The sequence below is a fragment of the Lissotriton helveticus genome, chromosome 10, assembly GCF_964261635.1.
Source record: "Lissotriton helveticus chromosome 10, aLisHel1.1, whole genome shotgun sequence".
NCBI classification, from domain to species: Eukaryota; Metazoa; Chordata; class Amphibia; order Caudata; family Salamandridae; genus Lissotriton; species Lissotriton helveticus.
In genome coordinates, this window is record NC_136071.1 from 227,053,139 (window position 1) to 227,076,980 (window position 23,842).

At 41.6% G+C, this 23,842-nt stretch overlaps 1 protein-coding gene across 1 annotated transcript; it reads right to left on the bottom strand.

Moving 5' to 3' along the window:
* Window positions 1–224: 224 nt before the first annotated feature.
* SMCR8 (SMCR8-C9orf72 complex subunit) lies at window positions 225–20,130 on the bottom strand. The gene is made up of 2 exons (XM_078665178.1): window positions 17,024–20,130; window positions 225–2,420 (listed from the first exon to the last, which is right to left on the bottom strand). The coding sequence occupies exons 1-2, from the start codon at window positions 19,399–19,401 to the stop codon at window positions 1,979–1,981; spliced, it is 2,820 nt and encodes a 939-aa protein (XP_078521304.1). The 5' UTR covers window positions 19,402–20,130; the 3' UTR covers window positions 225–1,978.
* Between the last annotated feature and the right edge of the window lie 3,712 nt (window positions 20,131–23,842).

Sequence of the window (23,842 nt, forward strand, 5' to 3'; positions counted from 1 at the left end):
TCCCCATGCAAGGGCAGCTACACTCTGTGATAAATGCCTATTCTGGACAACCACAAGATCCTAAACATATTCATTTATGCTGGTCTATACTACAACTCCGGCCTCATTTTACATTACTTTAAACCGCCTTTACCCACCCTAGGCAACTAGTTAATGCACTTAGAGTGAACCACGTGTTTTAACCAAAAGTAAAGACCATGTCATCTGATATTAGACAAAGGTAATATTTTGAGAAGATATTTTCTTAAGACACATTGGAGGTTTTTTTCCAGGTGAGAAAACACCAGAGATGGGTAAAAACAATCACCAACGCTAAATTATAACCACTTAGTTTCATTGCATACTTCAAGACAACTAGTAAAAGTAAAACATGCATCTCGCTATCACAGAAAGACATTTAGATTCACGTAATGTCAAGCCTTACGAAGAGGGGAACAAAATTAAAAGTTTTCCTTAAGATAAATAGTGCAAATATAAATTCAAGAGGCTGGCACCTAATCTAGAAGCATATTTGCTACAAGAGTGCGCCTACTAAATCCAGTTGATGTAGCAAATAAAATATCACAATGGCAAAGATAACACTGCCACACAAAGATCAGCTGCCAGAGTTCATGATGAACGTGGACATGGGGTTAAAATTCACAATATTTCTTAGCCTAGCAAAATAGAATATCTATACACTGATTTAATAAATGCAGGGCAAATTTAACAAACATGACATACAACATTAAAAACTCAACACCTGCAATGTACCAGCATGGTTATATAACGAATTCCTAATACAACCAATGGCATTAACGTAGAAATCAACTTCTGATTGGTAAAAAAAAAATTAAATATATATCACTGTGAACACTTCTCTAGGGGCATTTCATATAGGTTTACACAGAAGGAAACATTGCACAGGGTTAGGCAGATTCACCTGAATAGTTTTACTATGAGTACAATGCACCGATCAGTTCTGTAAACTCAAAGATCTTAAAGAGGTAGTTGGTATGTTTTAAAGGCTCAACCTGCATGCAGAAAAGAACTCCGGCATGTTCAAATAAGCATAAGGATTAACTTTCTTTATGGGCCATCACTGCAGATATTTACTTCATGAGAAACTATTACTAAAATAAACATTTATTACTCCAAGTTTTTGGTCTTGGAGCACTGAGCATGAAGCGGGTACCAATGGCTTACATTCATAACTCGTCTGATAACGGCCTTTCATACACAATACAGACACATTTAACCTGCTTCTGCAATTAGGAACTTTACAAAATATCATAATGGTATTTTTGAGAGTTAGCTAGTCATATGTTAAATTAATAAAAACCTTGTGCACACCAACTTCCCTCACAGGCCAGCAGCATCCAGGCTAAGATGAGCAAACGCGCTGCAACTACAACTAGTACAGTGTTTGACATTCACCTGGACCTGGGGCACACAACAACTCCACATTACATTCAAGTATTATTGAGAACTTTTCACAAGAATAAACCAAAAGAAAGGCTTCACATCTGCCAATGACAGTCTTCAGCCTTTTTCACCAGTAACAGCCCCTTAGGATCGCTTGGTATGATGATATGCAGGGGGGGTGCTTGAAGCAGCGTATTGCTAGAAACATCTGAATTGGCAAGCCCTTAAAAAAGAGCTGGTCACCGCTGCCTAAAGGATAAACTGTAGCGTTAACGGGCATTTGTTCTAGTAACCATTGACGAGGGATTCTTTACTGGCAGGATGATCAATTTACAGACAAACATATAAAGATGTACAAATATAAAACAAAAATATTGTTCGACATTACCCAGTTTTAACACTCTGCATTCTGCTCCAAGTGAAAAAACTGCAGGAAAAAAAAAACACTCTTGTACAAAGAAAACAATACTCTTAGGCAATATGTATCACCGCTCACTTCCTTGTCAGTGCAAGCTGGACTTCCAAATCGCATCAACAGATGTCCTGTGGGAAGCTGAGAAAATTCAGATCTCATCTAGATCTTGTACAAAATGCTCGGAACATAGTCAAACCTGAGCAAAGGTTGAACATTCACCCCACATTCCTTGAGGTAATGCATTTTCAGCAGCTCTGCCAGATACTGTACCACCTTGATGTCTTCCGGGGCAAGTCTCAGGTAGTTCATTCTGCGTAAAGCAACGTCTTCAGGGCTCTCCTTTTCATTAATGGGCATGTGCAAGCAATGACAGAAGCAGTAAAGAAAAGCTTTAGAGCAGAGCTGGGTCAGCATGTTCTGAACATGCAGGTAGTACGTGCTCCCTCTTTTGATTTGCGTCCGGTGATCTGCAAGTTTGGGAAGCAGGGCTCCCTTGTACAGTGGGCAGCGTAGTGTTTTGCTATCAGCATCAAGAACACTGGCGTAGCGGATGTACCGGTTTAGGAAGTGCAATGTGCTGGAACCAGATGAAGAAACCACTCTGCGATAGAAGAAAATATTTAAAAGGATAAAAGTAAGTCAGCTGCCATCCTATAAAACAATTTTCATCTGAAATTAAATTTGTCTAACCATAGCATGGGTATGTGGATATATAGCCAATTGGCCAACATTTTAAGTAGAGTATGACAGTTTTTCGACAAATAGAATTAAAAAATCAGCTACACACACCAACTCGGCAAAACCATTACAATACATTCTACTGCCCCCAAAATGTACATAAAACAGACTAGTGGACGGATTCTTGAAACGCACTCGTTTTGCAAATATGATATACAAATAACATTCAAGAGCTTTAACACATTGCAAATATTTACTGGAATTGGACAAACCTTGTCAAATTGGTGTGAACAAAACGGATATGGGCTCAAATGCAATACTGTCCCACATTTGTAACAGAGATATAGGAAAAAGACCACCACACTAACCCCATAGGACCAAAATGCACCATAGGATACCATATGATAAAAGATGCCAATTTCCCAGTCCTGACCTCTCTATAAAGAACGTACATCATTCTAGCAGTAATATTGGTTCACTTCAAAATAAAATGAATTGGCGGAGTACAGTAGTTCATACAAGGAAGCTCACGACTGGCAACATGGTTACTGAGAAATCTGGTAATCCTATATGTAACACAATTTCTTCTCTAAAAACAGTTCTATCCATGAAACCATGTTTTGAATCAACTGGCACCAAATGCATTATGGAAGAGGCCCTTGGAAAAAAAAGTATAGCAATCTAATACAATGACTACACGCTCCCAAACATGGACCAAGTCATTGTGCCTCAGCTTCCAATGTTCTGCTCCGAAGCAATTTAGCACAGAGGCCATGAAGATTCTGTAATGTTCTCAGAACACTATGTTTTGGGAAGAACTATCATCACTCCACAAATTACTGGATCTCTCCCATTACACACTTTCCGCCGTCTTGAGAAGCAGACCAGGGGAGGAAAAAAAGAGCAAGCTTTTCAATGAGCAGAGATACTACACTCATCTAGAAGACCTTATTCCTGGAGTTGGAGGTCACGACCACACCCTTTCAAGGGTGTGTAGGAGACTAGCCTATAGATTTCCACTATACGCAGACATCCGGAATCATGCTCTAGTAGCAAGGCCTCAACTGAAACAAGTCCCAGTACCCTTCTGCCGGGCACAACACAACTAAACTGTTGTCACGCTTAGGTGCACGGACTTCATAGCTAAGGTTTTGACCACTATACAAGAAAATGTTCAGCACAGGTTTTAAAAAGGAGAGCAATTCTTCGTACAGTTCTTTTGATATTGAAAGTTTATTGTTTTTTTTCCACAACAGTTGCATGAGCCTAGATAAATTTAGTCACTCAAATCTCTGCAATGCGTGCTATGGCGTTGCTCCGGACAGAAAATTCACTTAATTTAATATCATACTTGAAAGGGGGACGTTTTTCCACACAAACATCACTACTGAAGATGTGCAAACCTTTGGGAGCTACTATCCTTGTCGTACCAGTGCCCTGGACATGCCCAGCATCTCAGTAACTGATCACAGGCTTGAGCCTCAGAAAAAGGGGCAGCATTGTAGGTAGCAATCCACATGGCTGTGACTGCTGGCCGGCTATCACACGTGAATGTCACCCAACCTACCACCCAAGAACCCTGTGACTAGTGTAGCATGCACTAATTTTTGTACACCCACTCTGTCAAGATGTTAAGGTTTGGCCCGTGATGTGGGCCATGGGAACAAAATGTATTATAGTGTTGTATCCATCACCTCCAGATGTGAATAGAACAACCACCCAGAGTCCTTGATTTTACTTGAGCACTCTTATATTATGAGGCATAGATACTTCAATCACAACAAATTATCCCTCTCACCACCTGGGGCAGTCCAGGTTAAAGCTTCAATGCTTTCGCATTCCCTCAACTCACCTTCTACTCCTACCCAAAATCGTGGGCGACGGCAGGAGGGTATGTTTGGCAGAGACTGGCTATATCGGTCTGGCTCAAGTTCACTTCCATTGATCAACTCCTTGTGGATCCGCTACCAAACTATGTTGCACCCACTGCCTGGCAGAGAATGGCTGAAGTTGTCAGGTAGTCTCTACATACACAGATGCACGCACTAACTTCACATCCAATCAGCACTTTGGGTTTCTGTGTTGCGCTAGGATTAGCTGAAGTTCCAGCAATGCTCCAATTGTGGCTCACTTTAAAATGTTACGAGTCATTCTCACTTATCGAATGTGTCCAGCCATTGGAATGGCCATCCGGTGGGTGCGGACTGAAATTATATACAAAATTTTATCCCTGTATATATCAAAAAAGGAAGTTAAGCTGCGTTTACAGGAGGATTGTGTAGTTGGCATCAAAGGATGTCTTTCTTAGTGCTGTAAAGTTGGAGGATTAGGTCAGTGCACTATAGTTCATGTTATACGAAAACAAAAGCGGCTTCTTAACGTGGCCGCAAACATAATATCACCTGTATGAGATTGTGTAAAATTATCTAAAAAAGGGTTGTCTAGAGCCGCTTATGAATTAAAATTTCTAATAAATAGTTGCAAGGAAAGTGGGCTTGTTCTATAGGATGCAAATAAAGTTGGACCGTGGAAGGTCTTGATCTAGCACTATGTGCTTTAGCTGTAGAAGAAAGCGCTCTACTAATGTCAAAGGAAATGGTGGTCAGGTAAATCCTGCGTGATAAGGTAACTTTTTGTAACTTGAATCACAAGCAGGAGAAAATGTTTGGGCTTTGTAAAAATCTGGAGACGCCCACTTTTGCAACTTTAAAAGTACACAACCTAAACCTCCTTCACTCTAGTTCAAATGCTCATATAGCACATTTAATTTTCCTTGGTTGGGAAACTATGTAGGGTTGAAACCCCCATGTAAATTTGGAAAAACCCATCAACTGAGACCTGATATACCACTAATATGGGTATGGGATCTTCACTCCCCACTCAGCCTTACTCCTCTGCAAGCGATCTGAGACAAGCATAGTTGAATTTACTGCCTATTCCTAGAATTATATCTCTTCTCTGCTGAGCGAAGTGCAATCCCTTGATTGTTCGTAGATTACATATACATATTCATGCTGCCGTCATCGCCACTATTACTGTGAAGAAAAATAGCAAACAGTTTAAGAATCTGAGATGTCACCATCTGTTTCAGTCAAGAATGTAGGATATCATGCCGAACTCTGAAGTATTCACGGTCATCATTATCCAGGACCAGCTTTGCACCAACAAATTCACTGCAATAGGTCGAGCCAACTAAGAAAGTGTAAGAATGGGTTCAGATGTAGGTTACAGGAAATAGCCACATTCATATATCTTACAGTTATCTGGATAACTTTATTGTACTCCGAGAAACTGAGGAAAATGGGAAAAAGCCCAACTCCAAATTACCATAGGCAATGTGAGGCAGCCTAGACGTTTCTGCATAGAATGGGAATGTCCTAAGAAACAAACATACAAGCAAAAAAAAATAACATACCCTACAGATGGTTTTCAAGGACTCCCTTGAAATTAGGGCAAAGACAGTGATTATAGAACTCACAAAGGAGATGCAGGATCCTGCACAGTTATGGGGGCGGACCTCTGCCTAGGTAAATGAGACCCTGCTCGCCACTGGATTGAGGATAGTAATCATTCCATGGGCAGGCAACTGTGGGATATGGATTACTGTTCTCATATTGAGGAAGTAGTGTATACCGCAAGGAGTCTTCCCATGAAATATAATAAACAAGCACTGAGAAAGCAAATAGGTCTGGTGTTGACAGTCAGCTTTTAGACTTTGTCAATGTTTGTTATGTTATGATTGATTTTTTTGCAAAACTGCAAAAAGTTATTAGGAAAGTGCTGCACCCATCTTAATAAAAAAAGTGTTTGGTCTTAAAAAACACAAGCTTTCAAAGTAGTCTCTAGTTATTAAGAGAACTACTTTGTACATGGATGTGGTCCTTGGGAAAGGGCAGTAAGCCAATTCCTGAAGCAGGCTGATCGACTGTTTCATTCTATAGGTGGTAGCGGGTGAAGAAAATGTGTATTACACAATAACAGCTCAATGGGTGAGAAGGGCGGGCTGAAAGCCACAATGAGTATATTATACAAATAATTTAAGAAAACTCAACATGTCTTGGCTTACACTACAGGGAAAATAAGCACCATGGTGGCATAGCGTTTATGAATGTGTTCTCTTAAGGCCGTCATTTATCAAAGTATTTAACTGGGTGTCAAATTGGGCATTATTTTCAAGAGACCTTTGTGTACAAACAACTCTTCATGTTCACTTTATGGAAATGTAACGACGTGTCTGCACATTAGATTTATGCGTTGAAAAAAATTTGAAGAAAGATTGAAGTTGCAAATATTGCCATTGGTCAAACCGCGGTCCACCACACCATTTGGATGTACAACACCACACATCCTCTAGGATCACAAGTTTGCTTCCACTAAACCCTAATGAAAGGGAACCGCTTTTTTGCCTTAAAAGATTTTAATCATTGTCAGAAGGGGGTGGGGGGGCAATAGCTCAACCTTTCCTCCATTTTCTAGGTTGCATACTCTGTATGAACAGGGATCAAGCCTTGGACCCAACTTCTTGGTTTACAAATAAGACTTGGTGAAAGAAAGCTGTGGCTGCTGGTGGTCCTTTGAATTTCATAGGCCCTCGATTCAAGTTGATGGAACTTCTACCTGGAGAGGGTTAAGCCCTTTCGGACCAGACACCACTGTTTGGAAGAAAATAAATGAGGAAGCAGAGAGCTATCTTCCTTTTAACAACACAGTCTAAAATGTGAGACGAATTCACTTACTGGTGACAAACAACATCAGACAACCGAGTGTGATTGCAGAGTCTCCGCACTGTTGATCAAGTGAAGATAACAGTTTCAATTAAGGAGAGTGATCACAGCTACAATAATTTTGATTAGTGCCCCTGGGTGAAAATGTTAACATTTAAACATACACTTAAAACATACATCAAAGCATGCAGATGCAAATTAGGCGATACATTGGCTGGTAGTAAATGAAACAACTTGATGTAATAACCATCATTTTTGTTATTCAAAGCACCTGAAAAATTCTGATTCCTGCGGTGTCAAAATATATCGGGTGCGGTAAATATCATAGCCTCTTCTGGGCCAGGCGTCACCAGGACCCCCCCCCCTTTCAGTATGCTTCTCCAGGCTCTTTTGTCCTTTAATGCATCTGGAAATACTCAGCAACAATCTCACTAACTTTTGGAGGCACGTGGGACTTTGAGGCCTACTATACAACTAATAATTTCTTGGGCAATGCCTCCTCCTGCCATAGTTCTTCAACCTCCAACAGGCCCAATCCCCCATACGTTGCTTCTGCAAGGACCCCCTCAGCATCTAGAGCTCTGGCTTCTAACATCTGAGCTTTATCAATCACACAGGAAACATGACATTTTTGAATTTGGAAGGCACTATGAGAGCACTACACTTTCTCAGCTATTTCAGAGACTTAAGCAGAGAATATCAGAAGATATGCCTGGAGACTTATGCCCAACCCTACTAAATAGGACTTTACTTTTGCAGTGCTTGGTTTGTCAATTTTCATCGGTCTCAGGGGTGTGGAATTTATTAAAATATCTACTTGTCCATGGGGCAGGCTGCTTAATAAATCTACTTGTCCTGTAACAAAATCCACTTGTCCCCTTTGTGCCATATAATGCGGCAACAAATTACGCAGCAATCTCATTATATAAGATTTCTGATATAGCCTCTCTGATTATGCCAGAGTTCATACCATAGTAGTGTTTGAATACTAGCAATTCCCTTATGCTGCTGTTTCTCCAGGTCTACATACTGTGGCTGAAGGTAGTGGTAAGCAATAGTTCCAGGGTTGGAATGCCCTTTTTAGTCTGTGCAAACCTACTAACGTGCATGTTTTAAGGGTTTTCACCAATTCTTCTCTAATCATTTCCCATACTGAGAATGGTTGGAAATTTACTACTGACAGTGGCAGACTTAAAACTTCTTCCAGGGTTGGGAAAAAAGTGTTTGGAGGAAAAGTGAACTTGAAAACATTCAGATTTTCACTTAAGCAAATCTACACCTGCATATTTCCTCATGCTAAAATGCAGTTCACAAATATTTTCTGGGAGTACTATTTCTTGGCCTATTTCTGTAAATTCTTGTGAATTCATGCAAACTGTACATATGCACTTAATGCAAGGATATATACCATGGATGCACTTTTAAGACTTTCTTTAATAATTCGGCCTCTAATAATTAGGCCTGGCGTTAACCATGACCTTTTGTTTTGTTTTTTATTCTGTCTCTCTCCGTCTGTCTATTAGCTGGCGTCCCTGTAAGCGACAGTATTTTGCTCTTTTAGAAGAAGCATATTGGCACACAAAGTAGTTTTGTTCTGTGCCCAGAACCGCTGTGGCAATGTGTGCTGAGACCAACATTTTTTTGATTTGCTTTTGCCAATGCTTGTTAGAATGGTGAGGACCCAGTAGCTCCCACACTGTTAAGGTTTTACAAAAAACACGCCTTGACAAAACCGAAAGGCTGACCGCCAATTTCAGACCCACTAGCTTTGCCAGTGCTTGTTTATTCTTGTTTTCCATATTCGTATTTAAACTGGGTACACTGATATTCCATTCTGAATATTTATGGTAAATACTAACATACATCAACATGTTACTAAATGATGCTGCAAAGATACGGTACCTAAAATCTTACAGTAGTTTAGCTAAATGCTTTCTTTTCTTACATGCATTTTTTTGTGAACGTTTACTTTTGAAAGCAAAGAATCATAACTCTTGCTTTCAAGCTTCTGCTAATATTTGCATATAATCAGAGAGCATTCTGAGTGCATTCTACAGAGCCTCATATTATTAACCTTTGAAAATGTGTGTACACTTTTAAACTGGATCTACTGTCAGTAGTGCAGGCTGACCTAAAAACATTTACTTTTAGTGCTCACCCTAATAATAAAGGCTTTGCGTTAATGAACCATATATACAAGTTTGAACAGCATTAACACACATATTACATATAACACACACTTTACCTTAATTGTAGAGAATGCCATTCCCTGAGCCACAATGTGGTAGTGTAAACTGGCAGCCAAAGGGTTTGTGCTGCAGGGGATTGGGCCTACTTGTCCCAAGGACAAAATGCACATTAAAACTTGTTGCCCTTGACCCCAAACAATATGTCCTGGGCGTCGGGCTATAGGAATTCCACATCCCTGCCGGGTCTGGAATTTTGTTGGGCATGTCCTTTCATTTGTTGATCGTAACATTGTGCCTTGTAGCTGTGGACTTCTCATTTCTGAGGCAGCTTCGTACTACAGGGTATAGCCCTTATTAAATATTTTTTAACTTAAATTATTATTTATTTTTTCTTTTACGTATATACGTTTTCTTTTAAAGGAGAGCTGGGGTTTGCGTACCTGGTTAACATTGTGGAGTCCAGTTAAACAAACTCCCACTCGCCCTTCAAATACTAAAATTGAGCTCAACTTTTTTTTTTTTTTTTAAATTAGACTGCGGGTTTAAAATGTATTTTATTACTTATGAGTTCTCTTTTTTTGCCACTTTTTTTTTTTTAGCACATCACACGGATGATATGCACATACAAGCGTATATAGAGATCATGCTTTACTTTACTCTGCTAATTCTGAAATAAAAATAACTATGTTTCTCATATTCAGATTAATTTTATTGAACATTCCATGGTTGCCGGGTAGTCTACCTGAGATGAATGCAGTATGTGAAAACAGAAAGAAATAATGTTGGAATAGTGACACAACGTACCTAGACAATTACAAGTGGCTGTGTACAGACTGACTTCATGATTTATAACTAAGTAGACCCTCCTCTTTTTATATAGCCTTGTTAAAGTCTGCAATTGCGTACTGTTTTCAGCAGATAACTGAAAATCTCTAACTTCCTTCAGCTCCTCTAACATCTTGTAGATACTGCAGTTCATAATGTGTCTTATTATTTACGGACAACTGCTAGTTTATTGATCATGCACTTCATCAATTACCAGGGGCTGTATTACAGGAAAAGCCTTGGGTGCGCAACAGGTGTATGCACTTGTTTTCTGCACCCCCAGGGAACTGTAGTATTACGCAAGGGGACATGAACACTTGTGCAGCCCCTTCTTTCCTATTGGGAGCACTGGCACATGTACCGCCAGTGCTATCTTGAGGGAGGTGGGTCACTCATTTGTATGGCCGCATGGTCCCATTCAATGAAGTAATCACTTTGCTTCTGAGCCTGTGCCGTATTATGAACGCAGGTTCAGAGGCAAAGTAGCGATCAGGAGGCTCATTGACTGTGCACCACAAAGAGGTGACTCACACTCAGCACGCTCCCTAATGGCAGCCCTCTGGAGGGATTATGGGGGGGGGATCTCATTGACCCCACTCATACGTTCTCTTGTAGGTGGGTACAGTCACTCATAGCACCTGCCTGTAGGGGATCCCAGTCTCCTCTCTGCAGTGCGGTGGCAGCCGTCTATACAAAGAAAGATGGAATGGCTGCTTCAAACAGATGCTCCATCTTTACCTGATTTGCTGCCCCCAGGGGAGCGCAAGTTCAAGACTGCCGGAAGGGCAGTGCAGTATTTGTAATAGGGAGCACTCTCGTTTGTGCCCACCGAATCGGTTTACAGGGGCACCATGGTGCAAATAGTGACAGTACGTCAGGTCTAGAATACAGGCCCTGATTTGTACACATTCTCTGAAGTAAACGATTTAACGGGCTCTGAGAAGAGTATTGAGCGGCAAACCCAAGTTGATGTACTACATATAGTGCCTAGGAGCTCTGCAAAGTCTCTTCAACCAGGTGTGAATTATCTCAGGTTTTTCTTCAGCACAATAGAGCGCTACTTCAGGACTAGCAGATTGCTTTTCCATATTTCTTCCCTCAGATAGGTTTATTTTAGAAATCTTGTGTGCTTTATACTCACGACTTGTGCGTAGAGAGACTGTACCAAGCAGCTGAGACTCAACAGGTTTCCGCACCGAGAGCCAGCAATCTCTTCTGCTGGAACCTTTCCGAAAAGCCAAGATCCGGAACATTTGGCAGCACACACTGACTCTGCAGGTCCTCCCGCTCCTCTCTGCCAGAAGCTCAAAATGTCTGCAGAGGGCTTTTCCTCGTCTCATTTTCCTTTAGTTTGAAACAGGCGAGTACATTTTCTAATGTGCCACTTACTTCCAGGGTTTCAGGAAAGCAGAGAGTTAATGGTGCTTCGGTCATATGCATTGTGCAGCATGGGAAAAGGGCATATTTGTAAGTATGCACATTTTAAAGGTGATGCGTAATAATCGTTTCCACAGAAAGGTGGGGGCAAATTTCTCACCACCCAAATTTGGTGGGGGAGGAAGGAAAGTGAGACCACAAAGATTCACTTTTTTAAAGAGGATAAACTTGTTTTTATGTACTCCAAGCACCACTTGAGCAATTGTTTTAGTGAAACATGTAATCCTTTCCTAACTTTCCTTTTATTCAAATCAAGCCTCAGCCTAGAAAACAACTTTCTGATGCATGTTGAAAAACGCCTAGTCATTGGTGTATCGTCATATCAACCAGTCATGACTCTGTTGTTACATATACAGTACTTGACAATTACAGAATGGTGCTCTTTAGACTACGTGCATCAGTCAACCTATGGGAAGACACGGCAACCATAATTAAACCACTAATATAGAGCTCATATTTATCTCGGTAAATACAATACTGGCTGCAAACAACTTTGATATTATTACATTTGGCTCCTTCTCACTACTTTTGGGGCTGCTGTTTGACCAGTTCTTTGGGATTCTGACTATCAAACCCAATAAATTGGCTTATACATCAATCTAAAGCATATTAAGTACAATCCAAACCAAATAATAAATACAAGAGTATAGGAGTAAAAAAGAAGGTTCAACACAAATTAGGTACAAGCTAATTCTGTTTAAAATATCTACTCGTGCCACTCTCCTTTGGTTGCCAATGTTAAGAAAAAGGCCATCAAGTAATAAGATATAAAAAAAGAGTTAAATGTTTACCTCCAAACAAGTAATACAAGTTTCTGTTGTAGATAACAGGTATCTATATAAGCATATCATTGCCTACTCCCTTACTGAGAAATGATATATAATCAAAAAAAAGTTGCGAAATACTTCACTGTCTTTCTGAACTTTGCACAATTCTTCCTCTCTTTCTTCAACTTCACCGCTCAGTGGAAGGACTCCTCTATTCAAAGTCCTTTTTGGATTATGTAAATTGCATCTGCTTCTAAATCCCGATTAAGATCACTTTACTTCTACTGAAAGTTCAAAATGTAGCTATTATGATTTATAAGCGGAATTTAAACAGGGAAACTATTCCGACAACAGTCAAGTCATTATTAGAAGGCTGTGAAGACAAGAACATACTTTATAGTCTTTGCTTCGTACAAAAGACCACCCATTACAATCTCAGAATACCAACATGGCCAAAACGTTGAAACAAGCATCCACTCCACATACTGCTTTCCAAGCTATAAAACCACCAGAACCGTCTCAAAATGCAGGTATTACTAGAAAGGAACAAACATCCATCTATGTTAACAGCCTGACCTATGCAATGTAATAATGCTGGTTGTTTGTATAGCCCCTTATTTAGTCAACTTAAAAATGTTCATAACGGAGATAATCAAAGTTCAAGGAGGAGACAGTGGAAGTGGAAAGAATGGTACCGAGGAGCGTGAAGGAAAGAAAAGTGGACGACATTCCCGGCATTTGTATTCACTTGGCTGAGTGGTTCTATGACGAGGGTGGCCCTTCAGATATAAATTTTTTTTTAAATTATTTATGTTCAATCTTTAGAGACGATTGAAAGACAAGTCTAAATAGGCACATAGAGTCTTATGTAAATATCATCAATCTCGCCCTTCAAAAATGCAAGTTGACATGTACATTGTCACCATATATCCCAGCTCCCACTTATGTTTTGTTTTATCACTCGCTGGAACTACTTAGTCCCTTCTCTAAGATGGTCAACACGCACTAGAATAGAGTACACTGCACAGTAGGTTTTAGGCAGCTTATAATAAATATTTCTTGACGGCATCCGACACTGTTCATCTTTAATTTGGTAAATAAATAAGGTGAAAAAGGTTAGTACAGTTTAATTGTGTAGGTGGAAGCCTACAAGACAGTGCAGCTGTTTGGTTTCCTAAAGACATCTTGGGAACATTTGGAAAGCTGAACTAGGAATGCATTCCGCCCATTGCTTACCATTGGCTTTGTGGATTATAATTTATAACTCACATTTGCTTACTTTTTATGTGCTAGCTTTATTTGTTTTAGGCTGTCTGGCAAGAGTTAGTCCATCCGTGGAGCATATACGGTTTACTGTATACTTCCTCAGTGCTCGTTTTCTGTAGACAGGCCTTTAGATTTTGTTCTGTCATATTTGCAATGCATTCAAAGACAGAGGTCAAATGTCGGGCTCTGTCTTCTAAGGGAGCTTGGTGTTTACTTTCTTTCTCTGACTTTAAAGTGGGAGGACTTATCTGACTATCTGGGGGTGTGAAAGGGGGTGGCTTTTCCACCCTTTGATTCTGTGTAGGGTTTTCTCATCTTATTCCATTTGCTCTCCCTGCCTCTGTTGCAGCTCCTCGGTTTGTTTTTTAACAATGCAACACCTTTCGGTTCTGAGCACCCTTCAAATTTATTTATTTACTTAATAATGGCTTTTCTCTAGCACACAACAAAATGTAAATGTCTGTAAACAAACTGTGCAGATATTCAGAATATATCATCAGAGTTAGGAAAGCCCAAATGAAACATGCTGCAAACAAACATTTGAATATGATCAAATCAATACACTAGGTGATGCCATTTCCGCACATTATCGTTTGTGCCCTGTATAGTTTTATCAAAAGCACTGCATTTCTATGCAAATGTAAAGGTCATTTCAATTAAAAATGTTTTGTCTAAAGGCAAACCACTACCACACCATGCATACTCCACTCTATGCTACTCTACTCCACTCTGCGCCCCTCTGCTTTACTAATCTATGCGACTCCACTCTAGGTCTCTCTACAATACTCCACTCTATGACACTCCACAACAATCCACACTACTCTTTTCTAGGACACTCTGCTCCACTCTACGCCCTTCCACTCTAGGCACTCTAAACCATGCCACCCCAGGCTACAACACTATGCCACTCCATGTAATACCCCTCCACTCCAAGCCCCTATACACCTCTCCAATCTACTCTACACCACTTCACTCCACTCTATGACACTCTTCTCCACTCCACCACACTCATGCCACTCTCCTCTACGCCCCTAACTTTTAGCCATGCTGAACCGCAGCTACACTGGTATACAATATGGCAAAAACACATTCGCAATAGCTCTTGCAGGGGCGAGACCTACTGGTTTTGCCAAAGATTGTTTAAATTTAACAGTTGTATATAGTGGTGCTTCACTGCAGAAGGTACTAAGCGCTGTTAAAATAAAAGATCAGTACAAGCGACAAGCACAATTTATGGTCAGAATGACTGTGATAGGGAGGCCATACTCAAAACAAAGGCCACCTGGCTTGTGAAAAACGTATACAAAGGTTGTCTTATGATAAAAATGAAAAATACAGCTTTAGCTTTACTCCTAGCAGCATTCAAGGCGGACTGAGACAATCTCCTTGAATTAAGAGGTCACAAGTATTCACAAAACGATATATTGAATTACAGAAGGGTACAGGTGCCTCACCAAAGCATATACATTTTGTGTCAACGAGGTTTCCCCAGAACCAGACCAAATACGAAAATGTGGCCGTCTTAATTCCTAGCCAGCAGCAGCATATGACTACTTTAGTTCCTCTATTTCCATGGTCCCTGTAGGTCGAGAAATGCTCCTGACTTCAACATCGGAGGTCCACTGAACTACTAGTGGTTTGCGGTCGTTGGAAATTCGGTCCTGTGTAATTTAACATTAAGAATATGCTTGTACCTTAACTTTCACCTCAACCTAAATATAGCAGCATAGGACAAAAAAAATCTACAAAGGCATCCTACATATTTAGGGGTTATAACAAGATACCGGATGTTAGTGTTACAGATCTGCTATGGTATCACAGAAAGTGCACAATATGTATTATAAGATCTAAAATAACTACAACCACGTGCAACGAGGTTACTGCAAGTCATATGGGAGTTCTAAAATTTGGTGAGGGGACTCAGTCTGCGAACACATGCAATGTGTTTACTCAATTCCTCAGCGTTTTGCAACTCCCGATTGTGTAAGATTGAGAGTCCTTGATGCCAAACATTCTCAGCCACCCGTTTCCTATTCACAGCCAAGAGGTAATAAACTCCTTTCATACATAGACCACATGTTAAATTCCATTGCTATGTGTGAACCTGGTTTGCTGTCAATCATAAATTAGGACAACAATAGATTAGCTTCAGGATTTCAAACAGCCCAAATGAAAGCAGCCGCTCGTATATGATGAGCCGCTTTAAGTAATTGTAATTGCATTTAGATAGGACTTACTACCCCTGACGAGGCGTCAAAGTGCTTGTTCGGCAAGTAGCATGCTACTCCGGAACCCAAACGGATTAGCGGATAGTAAAATATGAAATTAATTTGAGCGATCGATATGTTAGTCTGTTATTTGAATTGAGAAGGATAGTGGGGGGATAGAAAGGAAAGATTTGCATTTATATAGTGCTTACTACCCCTGATGAGGTGTTAAAGCACTTTTCGGGGAGTAGCATGCTACTCCGGGACCGAAAACTTCACTGTCCAACGATCTCAAGAATGAAATCTACCCAACAGGGGAAACACCTCTACTTAAAAATCCATCAATTGTCTGAAGGAAGGCTCAAGGTTTTTAGGCCTTCAACAAGACATGCTCTGTTGAGGCAGACGTGTCCAAACACATGCTAATTCTACATATAATAATTGCATCTGAATTCGAAGAACAAATTATTATGTTCAATGATATAGGAAAACTTTTCATAATGACATTGCAACACATTACTGTGGCAAGGTTATTTGAGATGGGCTCACCTACAGAGATGTGAAAGAATTAAAATTATGGTGCAATGGGTACAAGCGCCTAAAACCTCATGTGTCTTCATAATAAAGTTAGCAGTGAGTAGAGATAAAGGACAGGCTATTCTCTATTTAATAAACAGGAGAACTGAACCTCTCACGGGCAGTATTTGGACAAGAGGAAAACACGCTGTTATTTATAAATGTCAAAACAACTGGATACAAATGAACAGATTAAAAACAAGTGCTCATTATTCTTCAGACCTTAGCTCAGACTCTGGCCTGCCCTGAGTGCATTACTGTCATGCTATGGAAATGGTTCTACTGCATCATGTTTAGCTCTAGAGGTATTCAGGTTTTTAGCAGAGTTAAAGAAACCAGAAGAAATCTCTTTTACTATTCAAATGATCTGGCTCGTCCTGGTTTGTCAAGGATAAAATATGTTCTGGTTCAGCTTTTTTTTTTTTACTTATGGTCAGGTATTTAACATGGCCCTGAAGTATCAATGAGTGCGTGGCTTACGTTAATTTAACAATAACAATTACACAAGCACATTTTAGTTTTTAAACTAATTTACCTTTGTAATCCAATAAGTTTCCACCTCTGAAAGTCCATGATTTGCAAAGGAGGCTCTGCCCAGTGTTTCACAGGTTTTGCATAGGCATCGTGATTTGGAACAAAGATTGACAATGCAGTCACGAGCTTCTTTACAATCACTTCTTCCTCCCCAAGTACTACGAGCGTCCTCCCACTAAGCAGCGAGTATATTGCAGGTTGGGCAAATGGATATTGTCTTATAAATCTCAATGCATTCTGGCCTGCCCTCCTCTTTTGTCTTTCTGACAGGCGGCCAACAGAACGAGCAGGTGAAGGAGTCCGGGCAGAACTTGCAGATGCGCTACTCATAAAACTAGTAGAATCTGAAAGTTCATCCACACTTGTCCTACAGGTTTCACCAATGTTTAAAAAGTTTGGATCAAATGCATTAGTTGAGGCTGTTCCTGAGACACACACAGATGGATTTTCTCCATCTTCCACAGAGAAGTTCACATGACACCCATGATCTACCAGTCTGAATGGCTGTGGTGGAACACTGACCACATTATCCTCTCCAGTAAGGTTTTGTTCCTGGTCAGTTGATGGGTCTAGAAAGAGTGGGCTTTCTTTCCCAATACAACAGGCAGAATCTGATGCCACTGTGATCTCATTTTCAGAACCACAATATTCCTCCACAGTGCTGGTCTTTGAAGTGAAATATGGATCAAGTTGCAAGCCCTCATCCTCTTCATCATCAACATGTTCTTCTTCATTGATGGCACTTGGGTAACTTGCTTTAAAGTCTTCAGGAATCAAAGTTTCAGAGGTGCACGTACTAAGAACTTCAATACTGTCTTCACTGACAGTCCTTTTGTTCACAGCCTTTCGCTTCAGCACTTGTGGACTTGAATGCATCGGCAAACATGGCTGGCTTTCAGAGTGAGTTAGAACTGAAGCAGACTTTTCGGTTCGTAAAATCTCAATACTTTCACCACTGCTTATACTGCCTTTTAGATCAACATCAAGGGCATCTGAGTTCTCCTGGTTGTCATAAGCACTTGATTCAGTCACCTCAGTCTCCTGTGAATCATCTTCAACCACATCTGGATCCATCTTAATGGGGACGGATTCTACACTAGATTTGTACGATTCCAAGCTTGCTGATACTTTTAAAATGTCACGCTCTTCAAGTGATTTAGGAGCATGATTGTCCAACATGCTATCCATGTTAGGGTCATACTGCTTTTCAAGATTAGGTTCATCACAAAGGGAAGCATCTTCAAAGAGAAAATTGGTAACGTTCAGCCGTTTCAAAAGTGTTCTCTCAATTTGATTTTCCAAGAGATAACAAATATCACCTCTGTATTTCTTTTCAATTTGAGTTAACTGATCTACAGTTATAGTAAAAAAATAAAGATCACAAAGCTCTTCAAGTGTCTTCAGCTTCTTATCAAAGCACTTTGCCGACTTTGCCTTAATGAACTTGGGGGTATAAGATGGTCTCCGTGGGAAAACAACTGCTTCACATTGATCTTGAGGCGGCTCATCTGAGTCAAGAGTAACTGGTATTGCGTCCAAGTCTGTGTTGGCAAGGTCCTGGGAACCATCTGGCTCATAAGGATAGAAATCAGTCTCTTTCAGTTTTCTGTACGGATAAGATTGTATTTGTTTCAAAAGGTCTTGATGCTCAATTATGGATTTTTCAACATTGGCCAGTTCATTGGCCTTTTCAATAGCCTGAGTTGTATAAAATCCCTTGTCATTAGTTTTTACTTGCAATTCCATTTCATTGTGAAGTACTGCTCTGGTGTATTCCAGGTCTTTGAGTTTTTTTTCAAGTTCGTTGGCAAAAGCTTTTCTATTGCCAGTCTTCAGGCACTCTGAGGCTTTGGAGAACTCTGCAGAAATTTCCAAAAACTGTTGCATAATCTTGTCCTCATCTGTCGTAATGTAAGCAATGCAGAAAGGTCGTACAAATCCCCTCGCTTCAAGGTCGTAAAGGGTTAGATGGTGTACATAGGCGAAGGCACCTTCCTTGGAGTCCCCCAAGACCACTTTTGAGTCTTCAACGAAATTTAGTTTCGGGTATGCGGAGCCAGGAGGATGCCCCACAAAGGAAGCCTGGTAGTCCACGGACATAATCCTTAGTGAAAAATAATTCAGATCAAAATTCTCATACACCTGGTTGTCATCCGGGATTGTGAGCAACGGCTGGGGCCCCACCTGCTCTGAGAATTCGGAAATGAGGATGAAATCTCTGGTGAATTTTGGGGCAGAGAGCTTGGACCATGGGTTGGAATCGTTGACGAATGGAAAGAGAGGTACGGAGTATTCCTCGGGCAGGGAGGGAAAATCAGTGTAGCTTTCCTGAAGAGGCTCCTCTTTGGTTAAAGCCACCACATCTGGGGCGCCGATCATATTTTCAGACGGGTGAGATGATCATAGGGCAGAGAAAACTAAAACACGGAAACTAAAAGCAATACTCAGTTTGCGGATTTGGGGGCGCAACTGGAAGAGGGGAAAACTGGGTAGGGTGTAAAAATGCTGGTGTGAGTTAATAAGATGTGACCAGGAAAGACGAAGTAGAAAAACAGGATGGTAGTTAAATGGTGCACAGCAGATCCTATCGAAGGATAACAGGGCGCTGGGGGCCCCAGGGTGTTTAACAACAGCAGCCGAGCCTGATGGCAGGAAGGGTCGTTTCAGGATTTTAAGGCTTCTGTGGAGGCAGGGAAGCGTCCTCTCCGCCAAGGAGTACTTTCCGGTGATATATGTGGGCTTAGCTATACCCCGCGGCAACACGTCACTGGGAAGCAGGGGTGAGGACTTTGGCAATGATTGTCGAGCTCTATGGAGAAGGAATAGAGGGTCGCCCGGTACATGGCTGGGACCACTCTTAGGCAGGTATACATAAATAAGGGACCATTCATGCCGGCCCTCATGAATTAGGAGGGAGGACAGAGAATATGACCTTACCTCCCACCTCACCCGACGGAGGGTTTTAAACTCCCACCTCACCCGAAGGAGGGTTTAAAAAAAAAAAAAGTCCTAGCGCCCGAGCCTTCTTCCTTTCGATTCAGAACCACTTCAAAAAGTAAGAAGCAATCGGAAAGCCAGTGTATGCTGATTGGCAGGCTTGGTAGCGGCGACAGGGGGAGGGGCCGGGTGGCTAAACTGTTCCATAATATACTGCCATTGGCTAAAAAAAAAAGCCCGCCCCGGAATAAACAGACTGCCTGACCCGGAAGAGACCGCCCCACTCTCCGGGGAATCAACAAGCTCCGCTGATCCGGATACAATCAACCGTCAGTGTACCGGACTTCGAAAATACTTAGCTGTAGTCTGTGGTGCCGCTGTTTTTCAGCTGTTAGTTATTTCTCTGAAAAGGGGTTTCTAGTGAAGGTGCTCAGATTATTCCCAGTTAATCTGCAGCAATTACGATTTATAGAGGTCGTGGCTAGGGGGGCCACCTCTCCCACAAAAAATACTGGCTCATTGTTGAAGTTTTAATATTCTGCTAGGGCCAGGTTTCTTAGACCTGTACGTGAAATCGTTCATATTTATTTTAACTTGGCTTTTCTGGCTTTGTTTACCTTATCAGTCAGGGGTGTCATTACGCTATCTGTAGAACACATTTTAAAAGTGTTTTTATTCTTGCATTTACTTAACGTATATACTAATATGGCGAAAAAATACCGGCTTCAGGTGATTTTAGGTCTTGCCTTGGCAGAGCTTGCGCTGTGTCTTCGGGACATGCTATATTCAGGATATGGATATTACGCTCTGGCCACTTTCCGCCCATCTTTTTAATTTCCTCTTTTTACTGTCCTTTTTAAAATGTGGCTTTTTAATGGCCAAAAGGCTTAATAGTCCCTCCTTAGTACTGCCTTTTCTCTTGTTGTAACCTTCCAAGGGGACTGCCCTGTTACGGTGCCTCTAGATGTTTTAATTAAAGCCTCTGCGCACTATTTTTTTAGATCACTTCAGCAGGCAGCAATTCTTTTTATCCCCCAATGCTTTTTATTTTCTTAACGGCGCAACAAGCTGCAATAATAGAGGCCGCGCCTTACTTTTCTTATTTGTTACCTTTTGTAGCAATGGCGGCACCTGTGCTTTAGCTTTAAACATCTTAAGCTAAAGCGCAGGTGCCACAATTGCTTCCAAAGTAAATTAATAAATAAAAAATGCAGCCACACGACTTTTTTTCTATTTCTTTACTTTTGTTAGAATTGCGGCACCCGCGCTTTATCATTAAATCGGGGGTGCCGGTAATGCTTCAAAAGTAAAGAAATAGAAAAACAAGCATTTGCAGTACAATAGGTCTCGCATTACTAAAAGTTTGAGCTATTGTCATTGCGTTATTTTTAGCAACACCAATAGCTCAAACTTTCAGTAATGTGAGACCTATTGCATTGCAATGCTTGTTCTAAATTGTTAAAATTCCGATCCTTTCAATATAAAACTAACCTGGTGGCAACTCTAGTCATGATATTGTAAATATGGGGAAGCACAACATTCAAGAGCAACGTACATGCCTGCAGTAGGATGGCCAGCTTTACATTACTGTGTTGTGCTGTATTTGAGTTGGGGTGGCAAACTCACACATTTTCCTGGCTTGTGCTGCAATCATGGCTTGTGCCCCTTTGCCCACACAGAGGCTCTGCGGGATGACCGCTGTCCCTCTATTGGGTGCTGCTCCAATTTTAACCTTCTGAAAGAACAAGCATCACTCAATCTTTCAGCTGTTTGTGTTCTGTGAAAGAGGTACCTAGAGTGAAAGAGATACCTAGATTGGAGCAGATGCCACACAGGAGTAGACCTGTTGCTTAGTGCAGCATCAGTAGCCTGTTCACCTATTGAGTTGCAAATTCAGCCAAATGCAACTAAACAGCCTAGAATGTGCTAATGAATACCATGCTGGGAACCTGATCTGGAAGTATGCCCTTTGTGTTTAATTTTACTTTGTTTGTTTCAGAGTGCTGATGTAACTGTCCGATCAGTTGTCAGAGGCTAGGAGAGAGTATGATTTGACCAGATGAAACTATTCGTTAGAGTAGTAGATCTGAGACTGCGTCACACTGCTATAACGGCTATACATTTAGCACCATATTTTATTTTTGTGAATATACCATTAGACTGGACACTTTTTCCCTCACTCGATACTAGCCAGTCCATTTTTTAACCACTCACTTACTAGCAGGTTTTTCACTGATTCTGCTCCCAATTGTGCCAAAAATAGAGCAGATGAATACATTCAGAAAGTGACGGTCCAAGAGCACACAGTTTAGCTAAATCGGAGGCAGGTATTAAAAACTTCTTCTGATTTTACATTTCTAACTAGTACAATAAATAGACTACAACTGGGGTGTCAGCGATTTTGATAGCAAGGCCAAGGGGCTGCTTTTCTCAGCGATATGCCACTTTCATTGCGGCTCTGTCCTGCCTTAGAATACAGTGTTTATTCCCAGCATGTTTAAGTAAAGAGGTAAAGTGTAGGTTAGATGACAGGTATGCAATTCCGTACGCGCAGGAGAAGGTCCTGTCCTGTTGCAGTAAGAGGTTACTGGGTAGTATGCATTTAAATGCTGCTATTTACCAGTGTTTCAAAGGTTAAGACTTTGTTCTCCTATTCAGATACTAGAGTTGTTAATTTTCTAAAATTGTGTATCAAAAGTTACAATAGCGAGCAGCCAAGGTTTACTCTATCTAGGACGTGGAAAAAGGTATTAAAACTCAAATACAGTGTGGCTGGAATACTATAAGATCAACCCCTGGCCGAGTTGTATATTTTAAGATGGCCATATTAGGGGGTGTGAGAAGACCTGCCAAGATGGCGGTGGTGTTCTAGCCCGAATCCCGTAGGCCCTACCACCATCAACACCCATCCTCGTCTGACAGCAATGAGTGGCCACCACATAAGGTGGTAGGAGGACTCGGGGTGCCTTGAGCGGCTCACGGAGCCGACTTACATCGAGCCTGCCACCTTGAATTACAGTCCCCATGGGATATGAACAAGATGGCGGCTGCGTCCTAGCCCCGCGCTGGGTCGACCTAGGCAGTGTGAACCTTGTGTCCCTCCCTTGCTGCTAGCGCAGAGCGGACATCCGACCTGGGGACATGGTGAGGTTGCGGCCAGCTGACCACTTTACTGCTTCTCCTTATTAGTCTCTCGCCCGCTGCCGCAGACCCTACCTGGCCCAATTGCCGACGCAGAGACTCTAGATTGCTGGAGCCTCACCCAGTGCCGGAGGATGCGTGGAAAGCAGATGGGGCGGCAGCCTTTGCGATGGGGACCGGCACTCTACTCTCTTGGGGCACTGGGGCACCTATAATGGACTCTGGCCTTTTGAGCAGTGTAAGAGCCCGCTGCCCTGAGACTGGAGACTGGCGGGGGGCTCTTTTGCAACCCCCTGTTTTTTTCTTCCCTTCCTCTCCGGTGTGTTTGGAGTGGTGAGAGGGGTTGCCTGGACATACCCCTAAAGTACTCTTCTTGGGGGGCGTCAGGAGGCAGCCCTGGTGTTGGAGGTGCCTTCCTTTCCCTCCTCCACAGCCTCTCTTGACTCCCTGGAGGCTCCTGCCTACCTGTGCTGGCAATGGTGAGGGAGACATTAGCTCCTTGAGGCGGCATACTATGGCCTCTCTCACACCCCCTACCTGGACTTGGACCTTGTGGTTTACATCAACGTGTCCTTACTGCACCAAGATCTCCGCAATGTGGTTGGTAGCGTGACAGGGCTAAAATCAGGGACTCTTTTGTAGAAGACAATGTAACTGCTTTAAAGCTTTCAAGTCTCCACTCCACAATGGCGTCCCTGGAGAAACGAACTGATGATGTTGAGAACCGATTGCGGAGAAACAG

Excerpts from the sequence above, each read along its gene's own strand:
- SMCR8 (XM_078665178.1), bottom strand. The coding sequence starts at position 19,401 with ATGATCGGCGCCCCAGATGTGGTGGCTTTAACCAAAGAGGAGCCTCTT. Across the intron at positions 2,421-17,023 it reads AAACTTATTGGATTACAAAG|AGTGGTTTCTTCATCTGGTT; the intron begins GTAAATTAGTTT and ends CTTCTATCGCAG.